At 40.8% G+C, this 14,657-nt stretch overlaps 1 protein-coding gene across 1 annotated transcript in view; it reads left to right on the forward strand.

The window, feature by feature from the left end:
- Positions 1-14,657, forward strand: part of ctnnd2a (catenin (cadherin-associated protein), delta 2a) — a 244,102-nt gene that overhangs the window by 164,316 nt on the left and 65,129 nt on the right. The window contains exons 16-17 of the mRNA XM_061757693.1: positions 4,075-4,207; positions 13,618-13,831. Coding sequence (XP_061613677.1) covers positions 4,075-4,207; positions 13,618-13,831 — 347 coding nt within the window. The remainder of the gene's footprint in view (positions 1-4,074; positions 4,208-13,617; positions 13,832-14,657) is intronic.

The following is a 14,657-nucleotide window of genomic DNA, read 5'->3' on the forward strand; positions in this document are numbered from 1 at the left end:
CTTCATTCCTCCCTCCACCCTCAAGATGGATGTTCAGGTACTAATTAGCAAATGCTTTGGTATGCGCAATGCTTTCCTGTCTGCCAATCAGTTAACATAAATGACAGGCCTTGTCCAATCAGATTAAGGCCAGTGAGACGCACTTTCTGTCGGGAGCTGTCTCTTCAAATGCGTTTTGGGCTCTGAAGATGGATGTAAATTGGACTGTGAGGACAAAAAGGACGTAGCAAACTACAATGTTGCATATTTACGACAATGCACTCTAAGAGTCCACCTGTAGTCATTCGAAGATGGTCAGGTCAACGCATTGTATCACCATCTCACATTTGATAACACATTTGATAACAATGGACGGTGGGTATGATGTTATGGTATGCAACAACTCCACTTTTCTAATACCGCATCCAAAAAAAAATACTGATCTGCACCCTCAAAGCCATCAGTAACTGCTGGCTCAGATCTTCGTCCTCCATCCACCTCACCGCCCTTCTGTTCGTCTATCCACCTTGGGGGACAGAGCCTTCTGCCGTTCTGCCCCCCGACCTTCGATCCCTCAGGCGGCACTGCATCAAAAACCGACATCAATGTGTAAAGGATATCGCCACATGGGCTCAGGATCACTTCGGAAAACCAATGTCAGTAAATGCAGTTCAGCGCTACATCCGTAAGTGCAACTTGAAACTCGATCGAAGGCATTCAATGTTGCTTTTCGGCCTTGCCGCTTACGTGCAGTGATTTCTCCAGATTCTCTGAACCTTTTGATGATATTATGGAGTGTAGATGATGGAATCCCTAAATTCCTTGTAATTGTACGTTGAGGAACATTGTCCTTGAACTGTTTGACTACTTTCTCACGCATTTGTTCACAATGAGGTGAACCTCGCCCCATCTCTGCTTGGGAATGACTGAGCAATTCAGGGAAGCTCCTTTTCTACCCAATCATGGCACCCGCCCGTTCGTAATTAGCCTGTTCACCTGTGGGATGTTCCAAACAGGGGTTTGATGAGCATTCCTCAACTTTCTCCGTTTTTTTTGCCACCTGTCCCTTTTTTGGAACGTGTTGCAGCCATAAAATTCGAAGTTAATGATTATTTGCTAAACACAATAAAGTTTAGCAGTTTGAACATTAAATATCTTGTCTTTGTAGTGTATTCAATTAAATATAGGTTGAAGATGATTTGCAAATCATTGTATTCTGTTTTTATTTATGTTTAACACAAAATCCTTCCATCCATTTACTTATTTTACCATTCACACTCAAATTCACACCTATGGACAATTTAGAGTGCTTTTTTTGGAAAATGAAAACCCACACAGACACAGTGAGAACAGGAAAAATTCACACAGAAAGTCCCAAGCCGAGTTTAAAACATGGATTGTTTTGACTTTGAGGCAGACATGCTAACCACATGCTTCACGGCGCCGCCTGACAAAACATGCATTTATCAAATAATAAAGCTTTTCACGCCATTTAAAAATGTATTCACCATATTTAGAGTGCATTGAATTCTACAGAGAACAAGCTGCCTTAATACATATTTAGTGTAAACCTTGTGGTTTTGCTGGCATTACTCTTGTCGCCCTTTCGGTTTTGTGTTTGCATCCCGCTGTTTCACGTCACTGGCTCGTCGCCCAGCAGTGTGTCTAACAGGTTTTTACCGCTCATTAGCACCAGTGTTGACGGGTGTCCTGTCTGAGGGCTGTTTACCTCCATGCATTTGTTTTTTAAAAAGAATATTATTTTTACTCTCCCTCTTGCCTGTTGTCCCTGTGGGGTTTCCTCTCAACGCCCATCCTCCCTCAGCGCTTTGCTCCGCTTTTCTCTCGCTGTGTGACTTGCTCTCTCTACCAGGCCTTTTTAATTAATGGTGAGACCATGATGCTTATCTTATCAGCAGATCTTACTGATTTCTATTACGTGCGCTGACAGAACTGTGAGGTTGTAAGGGATGGATCACACACACGCGCACGCACACACATTTTTGGGGACCAAACAAGCCAAGCCATGTGTGTCCACATCAAAAGCCTTAATCAAATCTTGCCACATGTACACACACATAAACAAACTGCCCTGATGCTATCTGCCCATGTGATTTCGTGTTGTTTGAGGGTCTCTCCTCCTAAATGCCCTGGGAATGCCCCCCTCCTCATCAAGCCCGGTCTTCCTATTGCTCCTCTACCTCCCTCCATCAGCCATGCTTTCCAGCCGAAAGAACACTTATCATTTGGCAGATAAAGACCCGTCCAGGCAAGAGGTCACTTTATCTTCGAGAGCCATGTTTACTCCTCGTGAGTGCTCTGCTTTCCAACGATGCTTCACACACTGCATGCTCATGATCCAGCAGAGACCGCAGCATGGAGGCCAGGGCCATTTCCAGCTCCTCGGGCTGGTCAATTTCTCTGTATTTACCCTATTTTCATGTCGAGGCAACTGAGGTAGGAGGCAAAATAAACCATGATATCTAGATGGGGATTATGGCATAAGCTATTTTGGCACACGAGAGCCAGCATGAAGGCGGTAACAGCAAAATCAATCCTCATAGAGCAAAATCGATGCAGGTTGCAAAATTTCAACAAAGGCTTTTGTGTGATCACACTGGGAGTTTGGAGTTACTTACAGGGCGGTTATTAAAGAAAATATCATAGGTGATTGTGGAGACATACCCACCCACACTTTCTCACATGTAATTTTCTTATTCAGGGGACCATTACTGAGGAATTATCAGCAGGGGATGCTACTATGAGGGAGCCCATTTCCTGGGTGTTATTTCACTTGATTTACTCTTGCCAGGTGGACGAGTGAGGATAAGCGGTAAAGAAAATGGATGGATGGATGGATGGATGGATACTCTTGCCAGTGTGCTTAAAGGGGTGGAAATTGATGATTGACAATACATACAATAAAATCAGGAAGCATCTGTTGTCAAAATATACCTTGTTATTTGTTATCAAAGTTACCCTGGAATATTGTTTACCCTTAAGTGGTGTTGACTTTTAATAATGCTCTAAAGTAAGATCATTAATTGTTTCTCATGCTACATTCCATCCTAATTTCCATCCATCAATTTTCTGTCGCACTTACCGTCTCTAGGGTCGCGGGCGTGCCGGAGCCTATCTTCGGGCAAGAGGCGGGGTACACCCTGAACCGGTCGCAAACAAACAACCATTCGCACTCACACCTACAGGCAATTTAAAGTCTTCAATCAACCTATCACGGATGTTTTTGGGATGTGGGGGGAAAACGGAGTGCCCGGAGAAAATCTATGCAGGCACAGGTAGAACATGCAAACTCCAGGCGGGGCCAGGATTTGAACCCGGTCCTCGGAACTGTGAGGCAGATGTGCCGACCAGTCAAGTTCTGCCCCATCCTAATATACCACGTAATATAATTGTTAAATTCTAAGGTATCTATACTTTTCCAAGACCAAAATAAGGATATACTGTAAAAGCAATGCCAACTCTGTTGATAAGCGGATATAATGGCTTCTTATTGTATCCTTCAGCGACATTGATGGACCTCTTTCTGAGAGTGCCGGCAGCTTGATTATTCAATTTGAATTGTATTCTTTACATGGAAGGAATTATATGTTTCAATTTTTGCCTTGTTGGCTTCAGCTGTCATTATTTTAATGAATAAGAAAGTCACCTTTCAATATTTTTACAAAGTCAGTTGTCGTGTCATCTGGTCAAATGGGGTAAAAATACCTTTTTTTCCCCATGTGTATTCTTCAAATAGTGTTGGTGATGTCATTCATTTCTTTTGCTCTCACTTCTCTGTGATATGTGAAAATAATGTCTTGGCAAATTGGAATTTTACTCTTCAGTTTGTATCATTTCTGTCCCACTTGTGTTTCTAAGCCTGTCAAACTCGGTTCTGTAAAACAATGTCTCTCCATGTGTATGCTGTAATTTGATCCATTTTGACTATATTTATCAGAGTAGATTCTGTAGCGCTGGGTGTGATAGAAAGAGCGTTTGGGGTTTTATGTGTCTTCCCTCAGGAGGTAATATCGGCAAGACGCTTGTTACGTCTCCCAAGGAATCAAAATGTCTCCATCTGTCCTGTCTGTGCAGGGAGTTTGGCTGGAGAGATCCCGAGCTCCCAGAGGTGATCCAGATGCTGCAACATCAGTTCCCATCTGTGCAGTCCAATGCTGCGGCATACCTTCAACACCTCTGCTTTGGAGACAACAAGATCAAAGCTGAGGTTGGTGTCTGCATTGTCTATGAAACAGCTCATAACAAATGAGAGGATTAAGTATCTCCAAATAGTTTTGGTGTATTTCCCCGCATTACATTTCAAGTCGATTTGTTTTATCTTACCCTTGCTATTAAATTCATTTAGTCCCGAACTTGTGCACTCCTTTCTCAAATAAAATTTGGGATGGAAGACTTCAACCGAATTTAGACTTTAATACGGCAAGCAGTTCTCTAACATGTAGAGCTCTATTTTTGTAGATTGCGCATCTGCGGCGGGGTGCAAATGCCTGTGGATTCTTATTTTTGTGCAAGCGCAAGGCTCGCTGCACTTGTTTCTCCAATTTGGAAGACCGGTTTGCTCCTAGCTGGGCGTTCCGGTGCAGCAGAGTGTGTAAGTGTCCTTGAAGATACGCCTGGCGCAGTGACAATCTCGTGGTAGAAAGTCGATCTAAACTTTAGACGTTTCATGTCCAAGTCTTGGCGCAAGGTAGACCGCTGGTCTAACGTGAATTTGATCAGGGCACAGGCAGACAGATACTGTGCTCCTCGGACATATTTAAGTCACCAGCGGTTATCACCAGCTCATTCTGTATTTAATATGGGTACCCGAGCTCACATTGTCTGTAGCCACATCCTGGCCAGGGGAGTGAAAATGCACTCTTATGCACAGAGAATGGTGCCACGACTCCGTTGAGACTGTCATTTGCGCCACATTTAAAGGGACTGAGAGGAGCCGCTTCAATTGGCTGCGACTGAAGTCGACTGCAAACACCCCCGCAGCGGCGCAGCCCGCCTACTTTCAGATCCACCGCACTGCGCTTCTCTACGAAAATACCAACACTGGACTAACCCGTCTCTGGTGCAAAGTTGCACCGCCTGTGGGGCGGGGATTTATGCCATTCACGAAAATAAGGCCTATAACGTTGCTGTGCACACTCACAGCCAATAATAATAAGTACACCTGCACAATCTATTGACATCCAGTGCGAGAACTATGTTGAAATTTTGTGTTAATTAGTCACATTTGTGATATAAATAAATCATAGAAGCATCAAAAGATATTAGCAACATGAATTACAATCATAATAATATCATAATAAATGCAAAGAAAAAACATATTTCTATTCAATGTAACCATTGAAAAGCAATGCCACATCCATATTCATATTCTGTTGGCAGTTGCAATGTTTATCTATTTATTTGAAAACAATTATTGAAAAATAATCATTGAACAATTCTGTCATATGACAGTAACCATTCCCACACAAATACATTGTAGCACACACTCGCATGATGAACACGGTAACTATCAGCTGATGCTGACAATTCAGCTTAAAAAGGGACCTGTAATTCTCACTAAGCGACTTATCCACCCACACAAGCAAATAAGAAAATGCAGTCAGATTTGCACGCAAAAGCACCACCCATCCATCATTCCACTCAATTCTTGTGGCCCTGAAAAAAAAAAAAAAAACTTAAGTGCTTAATGTCTTTTATAATGGATGTAATTAACGTTTCTCAGTGAAGGCATCCAACAGTGAGAAAAATGGAAACCACTACTTGCAAGTAGGAGTTTCTTTCACCGCTTTATTCAAGTGTTTCATTGAAGGTCTAAAGTGCAGCAACAACACTTCAACATTCATCATTACATTGGCTTTCCACATAACTGTAAAATGAAAGCCTTTAACATGATTGTATGCATTCACATAATGATACGTCGATAAAGACAAGTAGCGTGTAAATCCTGCTAGATGAAAACTTTATTTTAGTTAGTTAGTAAGATTGTGTTTTAATAACCCTTACAAAGTTTTGAGCTTCCTTGCATGAAGCTTATTTTATTTGGGAATTATTAAAAGTTGTTAAACAAATAACATCCAACTTTAATTGTTCGCAATTGCATTCCTGTTATTATTTAAGATTTAGTACTTCTACATGTGTAGTCAATTGAACATTGAATTACTTTGTCAGGTCTGAATTGTATTATAGTACTTGTTTAATTTTTTATTTTTTTGTAAGATTTTCAAGCGTGTCTTGAAGAATAATAGCCAGCCTTCTTTTGTTAAAATCACAGGCAGGAGCGATAAAGAAGTTAAAAAAGCACTTCTATTACTAGGAACAAAAAAAAGTGTTAGACTTTCATTTCCCCCGCTGCCAGCTGCACTGTCCTGTGTTTCATTCATTCAAAATAGTACCGTTCGAGACCAACTGGATGATTATTAATAGTTTAACCTTACTGAGTGACCTTTACTTGGTGCTGAATCTCCTTCAGGTACAGAAAAATGGGAATCCCCATGACATATCTCTGCGATGATGTAGTAATACTTTTTATTTTCTTCTTATCTGGGCCTTGTGTGCTGTGCCTTTTATGGCTTCATTGTTTAAGACCAACTGCCACGCTGACAAATTGACCAATAAAAAGGTCACTGGCCACACCATTAGGTACATCTACACAGTCAAGAATAATGCACGTCACTTCTGACATCAATAGCTAAACAAAATAGGATTGGAATTGCTAAAGTAAAGTTACGTTTTATGGAGATATAGTTTTTAGTACGATATGTGATGATGTGATGTTAAATGGGATTTTCCATGTTAATTCAGACTGCTGCCAAATCTTCAGTAAGTCAAATCTAAAACTGTGTTTGACATTTGACCCTGCATGCTCATATGCTAATTGCGTAAGATTTAATAGAGATATGATGATGAAGATTGGCCCATCAGAAATGAAAAAGACTTGTTTTAATTACATCAACGTTGGAGCTGAATGTGTTGGGAGGCTCATGTGGGGAGACAGCCCATTCCAAAGGATTTAGGATTAATTCTGGACGGTCGGTTGCAGTGAAATAAGTGTTTGATCCCAAAGTAGCTGCATGAAAACTCAGCTATATGAACTGTTACTCTAAATAAATGGCCTTGGAAGAAAAATACCTCCTCATAACTAAGGAATCTAGGTTATCTAGGTCAGATAGTTGCACACAAATCCTTCCCCACTGCAAACTACAACATCAATAATAGACTTATAGTTGATAACGTCACTAAAAACTGAGCATCATATTTTGATATGGCTCTTCTAATTTGATCAGACTACAGTTGAGAAGCGCTTTTTTCCCGCAATGTATTTTCCATCCACCGTGCCGCCGCAATGTATTTTATTTTACATTTTATTTCTTCAGCGAAAAAGTACGTTTAAGTGACACAAAACATGGAGTTAGTCACATTGGTGGTACTGTGGGATTCAAATTCAATCAAAAAGAAAATGGAAAGAAACCTTTTTTTTTTTTTTAAACAATTTTCGAGCACATATTTTCTGTCTAAACATTTCACATTACCCATACCGTATTAATTTGATCTAAGTCAAATTTCCAAAGAAGTCATACAGCATTGATAATACGTTGATTAATGTTCACATAGTTTGAAAACCAACACCGTGTGACTTGGCCCGTGTGAAAGTTTCTCTCTTGCGTGTTTTTAAAAATAAACACTGACAGCTTATGAATATGCAATTCATCAGCAAATGGCATGACAACCTTATTACCGTGGGACTCATAACGAAGCAGATGTCAAAAAAGATTACATAAGATGCTGACAAGTGATGCAGTTCAGTTTTTTTTTCCTCTTGGCTGTGTCTTGAAATGTTGACGTTCTGATATTTGTAAAGACATTGATTTGGATTCAGCGCTTGTAAAGGACCTCCTTACATTGTGCTTGTGTACCCAAGTCTTTTGACCAGTGTGTGGACAATTCTTAATTCATCATTTTTCCGCCATTGCCAAGAAAAGCTGTCAGTTTAAGACATCCAAATAACATACCAGTGTTTTGTGTCAGAGCAAGAAACCTAATCATTCGTAGTGACAAGATGGCTAAAATTTGAGCATGAATCAGCCTCAACATGTTCAACCGATCTTCAAACTTCCAGAGATTCTGCTTCTATATTAAAGCAAGAATCCTAATGATTTGAAGGCGTTTTGAGGATTCAGGGGTAGGTGGCTGACTGAAGTTGATGGATGGATCCCTTTGGATTTTTGAGGTAGTTCAGAATCAATTTTAAAAAAAAACTGCTAATAATGGATCTCTTTGTAATCTTACAAGCTAGACAACACCTCGTCTAAATTACTGAGTCCTATTTTGAATCAGCACCTCCAAATCTGAGACCATGGTCCTTAGTCGGAAAAGGGTGGCGTGCCCTCTTCAGGTCGGGGATGAGATCCTGCCCCAAGTGGAGGAGTTCAAGTATCTTGGGGTCTTGTTCACGAGTGAGCGAAGAATGGAACGGGAGATCGACAGGGGGAACGGTGCAGGTTCTGCAGTGATGCGGACTTTGTATCGGTCCGTTGTGGTAAAGAAGGAGCTAAGCCGAAAGGCGAAGCTCTCGATTTACAGGTCGATCTACGTTCCTACCCTCACCTGCGGATCGTGACCGAAAGAACAAGATCCCGGATACAAGCGGCCGAAATGAGTTTCCTCCGCAGGGTGTCCGGGCTCTCCCTTAGAGGTAGGGTCGGTCATCCGGGAGGATCTCAGAGTAGAGCCGCTGCTCCTCCGCATCAAGAGGAGCCAGATGAGGTGGCTGGGGCATCCTATTCGGACGCCTCCCGGACGCCGCCCCGGTGGGACGTGCCCAGAACACCTCAGAGACCCCAGGGACGACCCAGGACAGGCTGGAGAGACTATGTCTCCCGGCTGGCCTGTGAACGCCTCAGGATCCCCTCACCCCTGGAAGAGCTGGATGAAGTGGGTGGGGAGAAGGAAATCTGGGCGTCCCTGCTAAAGCTACTGCCCCCGCGACTTGACCTCGGATAAGCGGTAGAAAATGGATGGATATTTTGAATCCTGGAGTCATAACATTGTCAGGGTAGTTTGACGTTTAAGATTTAAAAAGCCTGCTTCTTTCCATGTGTTTTATCATCTCATTTTCCATAAATTATGAAAGTAGATTACGACACTATTTTTTAATAACCACTGATCTGAAGTCAGACATATGAGAGTGTATGACACAATGAACGGCTAAAGGGAGTCACAACATTATTTGTTACTAAAGTATAATACTCAACAAAGACGGAGAAAGAGTGAGAAGTGAGAGCAATGAAAGAATATTCATGTCTGCTACGTGGATAAGACAAAGAGGAGGGAATTATTATTTTTTGGAAGAGGATGGCACACCTGGCAACTATTCTGTTTGTGGGAGGGACACTATTTGAGGACATGCTGTGAATTACAACAAAGCAGTAATGTATAAGAAATATAGTTGTGTTAGACTTACCTTTTTATGATTTGGAGCTTGAGATGAAGAAATGATCATGTTGGTTTAACACCTTCCTGATTGTAAAGTGTCCAGGTGATTGTTTTTGCAATCAATGTCGAGAGTCACTTTTCTTTTTTGTTTTTAGAAGAACGAATTAGGTAAAGACAAGTTGTCAAAAATTCTACTTTCCAAGAACAAACGAAAGAAAATTCCGCTTAGAGTGGAACCTTTGAAGTTAAAAACAATTCACTCTGGGATGCTTGTTTGGATTCAAAACAATTTCCACATAGGAAATAATAAGATATAATAAATAATAGTAGAGTAGTAGTAATAATAGAAATAATAAGATTGAATCCATTCCAGGATCAAACTGTTGGAACCAAAAACTTTCATATTTGAAAAGGGGAAACAATAAAAATATTGATATCTTGATTTCCTGAAATCTGATGTACAATAAATATGTTGTGAGCTGCTTTTTTTCCCAGAAAGCAAGTCATTATTAATTTTGCCAAGTAGCCACGTCAAATTTGGCCAATTTACATTCATTGATGTAATTGCATGTTCTCTACCTTGACTTTGATGATATACATTCCAGAGGAAGTCACTGGAGTTTCCAGTGTACATTCAGTTATTTTATTGTTATTATTCCTAAATTACCCATTTTATACTGAGCAACCTCTACTGTACTGCTTTCCGCCATCAAAATAAGTTCCATTTCGGTTCTGTGGTTGTCAAAACCCAAAGAAAATCATGTCACTGTTGAGTTTTTTTTTCTCCCTCTGGGTAACCTCAATAATGATGTTAGTGAAGTATGTTATCCTCAACCCAAATCCATCATACATACTGTACATAGTCACACACACTGAGATTTCCACAAGATACAGTATTCTCCATCACATGCTGTGAGGTGTGTCACGCCTGTGTTTTAGTAGCTTGTAGATGGTCACTGTAGATTTTCACTTGCTGTGATCTCTGCCTGACTACAAATATCAGATGGTTCATGGTGGCCCATTTTGGAAGGTACCCATAGGGAAATCACTGCCTGAGGCCACAAATTAAATTAGGCAAAGGTTGAAAGATCCTAAAATCGAGGCAAATTGTGGGACCAAAAAAAAAACAAAAAAAACATGGTGCATGTGTGATGGGTTTGAAGGTGTGTGACATGTTTTCACTCGGGATCAAGCTGGTAAGCATTAAGTGTTCCGCTGATTTGTGCTGTCATTCCATATGTGGTGACTCATGCCCAATAACAAACTTGTTAGGCTTCATTGGTAACCACCGTGGCTAAGATGTGTCACCCATGTCACCCACCCCTGTGGATCTCACTGGGATTTTTTGTTAACGCCTGCAGCACCTCCGAATCCCACAATCCCAGCTGTCACCACCGTTAACTGTTACCACAGCAATGCTGTCGCTATGGGTTACTGATAGTTGTGGCTGCTGCAAAACAGCGGGAGACGAAGACAAATCAATCCCCGCTTCTAATCTTCTTTACATGGAATAAGGAGGAAAGGCACGGTGGTATTGGAAACCTGTGTAGGTATTGCAAAGGCAATACAAAGTAATAGCATGATGCCTTTCATCAAAAGCTATGAAACAAGCCTTACAAGGGAGATGTATTTGGACAAAGGGAGGGAAGGAACAAAGCAAGTAAATAGTGTGGTCAATACAGCAAGGTTAGTTTGCCATTCACAGCAAACCTTAATCCATTTTAATTGAATAGATAAGCAAAGTCATTTTACTCGATAGACTCCTGCTGTGTCATCAAACACCTCCGTCCTCTCCTTGCCCTCCATCGCACCCTGGTGCAATCCTTTTTCTTCTTTGCCTCCTTTCACCTCCTCCGCCTACTGAATGTGTCTTTTCACTTAAATGTCATCAAAGCTATGTTAGAAGTTAGATTTTTTTTGTTTTTTCTTTTTGTATCCCTGGCCAAAGTCCCTTCTCTGTCCCTGTGACGCTATACAGTATGCTGTACACACCAAAGCACTTCAGGCAAATAGCTGAGGTCTTGGTTGTAAGGTGGACAAGGACGTTTTTCCATCACAAAAACACGATGACGAAAGCGATGGGAAGTTGAGCAACATCCAAGCAGATATCTGCTCTGGCGCAACTCCACCAGGCAACATTATTATGCTCATCAGTCCTTTGGCATTGAAACAGGAGTTCACAACATTAAGAGATATTTCCTACTGTCCCATTATAAGTACTATTGGAAAAACAAAATTTGACAATTCCCTGCTGTCGGTTAGTGGCATTTTGTCCAGTACACATCACTAATTGAAATGTAATTTGCATATAATTCAGAGAGGCGGCACAGTGGGCAACTGGTTAGCACATCTGCCTCAAAGTTCTGAGGACCCAGGTTCAAATCCGGCCTCGCCTGTGTGGCGCTTGCGTGTTCTCTCCGTGCCTGTGTTGGTTTTCTCCGGGCACTCCGGTTTTCTCCCACATTCCAAAAGCATGCATGGTAGGTTAATTGAAGACTCTAAATTGCCCGTAGGTGTGAATGTGAGTGCGAATGGTTGTTTTGTCTATGTGTGCCCTGCGATTGACTGGCGACCAGTTCAGGGTGTACCCCGCCTCTCGCTCAGAGTCAGCTGGGATAGGCTCCAGCACACCCGCTACCCTAGTGAGGATAATGAGGATTAGCGTAAAATGGATGGATGGATAGAGTATTAGTAGTAATCAGTGAGTGTCCCATAAAGGGTAATTGCACAAATGTCACTGCTGTAAATATTTCTCTTTTTTTTTAATAATCTGTAATAATCTCCCTTAAAATGGAAGTAAATGAAACAGGATCTGCCTGTCACAATATTTCAGTAAGTCCCGTATGACAGTGGCTGCATATCAAATTCCCGATGTCTCTCATAGACACACGCTACTGTTGAGATATTGTGAGATATTTTGTTGAACAACCTCATTCACATGGAGAAGGCAAGCTGTAAAGCATCGTGCAGGCTGGGAAGACGTTACGTGTAAGACCCAGGTCCGCTATTAAAAGCATATAAGGTTTACGGGGTCCAGACAGTGAAATATTTAATAGACCCAGATCCCATATGTATTTATAACCATTTTACATTTGTCACCTCTACAGTTTTACTCTCAAATAAACACAAAGTAAATCTGTCTAACTAGACTACTACTTCGTTTTAGTCAAGCGCCTTTATGTTAAATATAGAGAAATGGCTTTGACTGCAACACCAATCTTTCAGTGTTAAACCGGGTTGTTGTCGTTAAATTTGTTTAATTATGATATTATTATTTATAGAGATGTTTATTTATGTTACGATAGCTGCCACATGCTACATCATTATAACAATGGCACGAACTAAAATCACCTTTTTACTGCAGTGCAACCTCAATAAATCTACGAAAAAATAACAACGCAGTCGGTACAGGCTGGATAATATTTTTTTATCATAATAATTGTTTAATTGCGCCATAAAGATTCAACATAATCATGTTATGTCATGTTCAATATTATATGAGACACATAACAAATGATTTCCTTTCTCCGTTTGTAGTATTGTAAATAAAAAATGTGCAGTTTTGTATGCTTTTTTTTATTTAAATTTTCTGAGCTTCTGTGCGTGTTACGACTCGTTCAATGTTAAGATGTTAATCGCTCACAACCATAGCCATGAAGAATGGAGACTCATGTCCTAACATTTTCATGCACAAAAACTGCAGAATGCCAGGGCAGCTTTGATATTCTTCACCTTTTGTTTATGAAATATATTTAAACCTAAACTATGTAGGTCAATATTTACTGTATTTAAAGAAAACATCCGATTGTTGTTATACTGTAGCTTACAAAGCACATAGTTATAGTTTTATTGTTGTTGTTTTTTACATCTTTCTTCTTACAATGATTTCATATCTGAGGTTTGCTTTAAAATAACATTTGCTTTGCCTCAAGCAGCTAAAATACATGATGTAATGACTTCATGTCAATGTATTGTAGAAACTAATGACATAGAACACAACGTACAAGCATATAAAATGTGACCGGGGAGCCATTTTGGGTCTCAGCTCTCAGCTTGGGAATCCCTTTATCTAAATAAGTGTCTAGTGTAGTCTATCAGGTATACTTAGTTAAAGACAATATTAGTAGTTTTGCTTGTCCCATGAATAATTCAAGCCCGGGGCGATAATTTGTATGTGTGGCTTAGATCCGCAGACAAGGAGGCATCCAGCTGCTGGTGGACCTTCTGGACCACAGGATGAGCGAGGTTCACCGCAGTGCCTGTGGAGCCCTGAGGAACCTGGTTTATGGCAAGGCCAACGACGAGAATAAAGTGGCCCTGAAGAACTGTGGAGGGATCCCAGCGCTAGTTCGCCTTCTGAGGAAGACAGGCGACGTTGAAATAAGAGAGTTGGTCACAGGTATGATGTTTTACAACACACACACACATTGTAGCTGCAGTTATGTGGAGCATGACCTCGTATCTTATTAGCCACAGAGGAGCTTTTAATGTGGTAAAAATGTGTTTGCATTACACAAGACGATGTGGAAAAAAGTTAACCCCATTTGACGTGTGGAGGTGTAAACTGAATAGACCACACGCGCACACAACAATCTGGGTCGTGCATGCAAAATATTCTTGTGCAAAATGTTCTCTCCTTTGAGTTTTAGTGATGTTTACCACAACCCTTCGACTCCCTCTCACGTACGAACGGTTGCAGTTTGTTTTGTGTCCTTGACAGCAACACAAGCAAATATTTGAAGTCATTCATAACTTTTCATTCCAAGTATTTAATCAACTTCCACTATTCATTCAAACCAAAGCTGCTAAACATTCCACTTTGATTGATTTTTTTTTTTGAATTTCTCTCCAAATGTGAAATAGCACCAGGGCACGACTTGAATGCAGATGTGGCACGGACGCCAGCCAATATTGTCTTGAAACCTCACGACTCAGACCTCTTTTTATGTCCTGCTTTTCTCCTTTGTCCCAAGTTGAAGCATTAGAATTCAAGTTTCTTTCTTTTCCATTTGCCGGTCATTTTCTATAGCCCAACCCATCATGAGTAAAATACTTAAGGTAAAATGTATATTTTGCAAACTGCCTCCCACTCGCATCGTAATGATCTTTGTTCTCCAATGAAGTGCATCACCCAGCTGTCTCTGTTATATAATACACGTTCAACTATCAGTATCATATCTGTATGTGGCTGCAATTGTTTGTCAGCATGACTGGTGTCACAAAAG

This window comes from Phyllopteryx taeniolatus, chromosome 20 (assembly GCF_024500385.1).
Source record: "Phyllopteryx taeniolatus isolate TA_2022b chromosome 20, UOR_Ptae_1.2, whole genome shotgun sequence".
Classification (NCBI taxonomy): domain Eukaryota; kingdom Metazoa; phylum Chordata; class Actinopteri; order Syngnathiformes; family Syngnathidae; genus Phyllopteryx; species Phyllopteryx taeniolatus.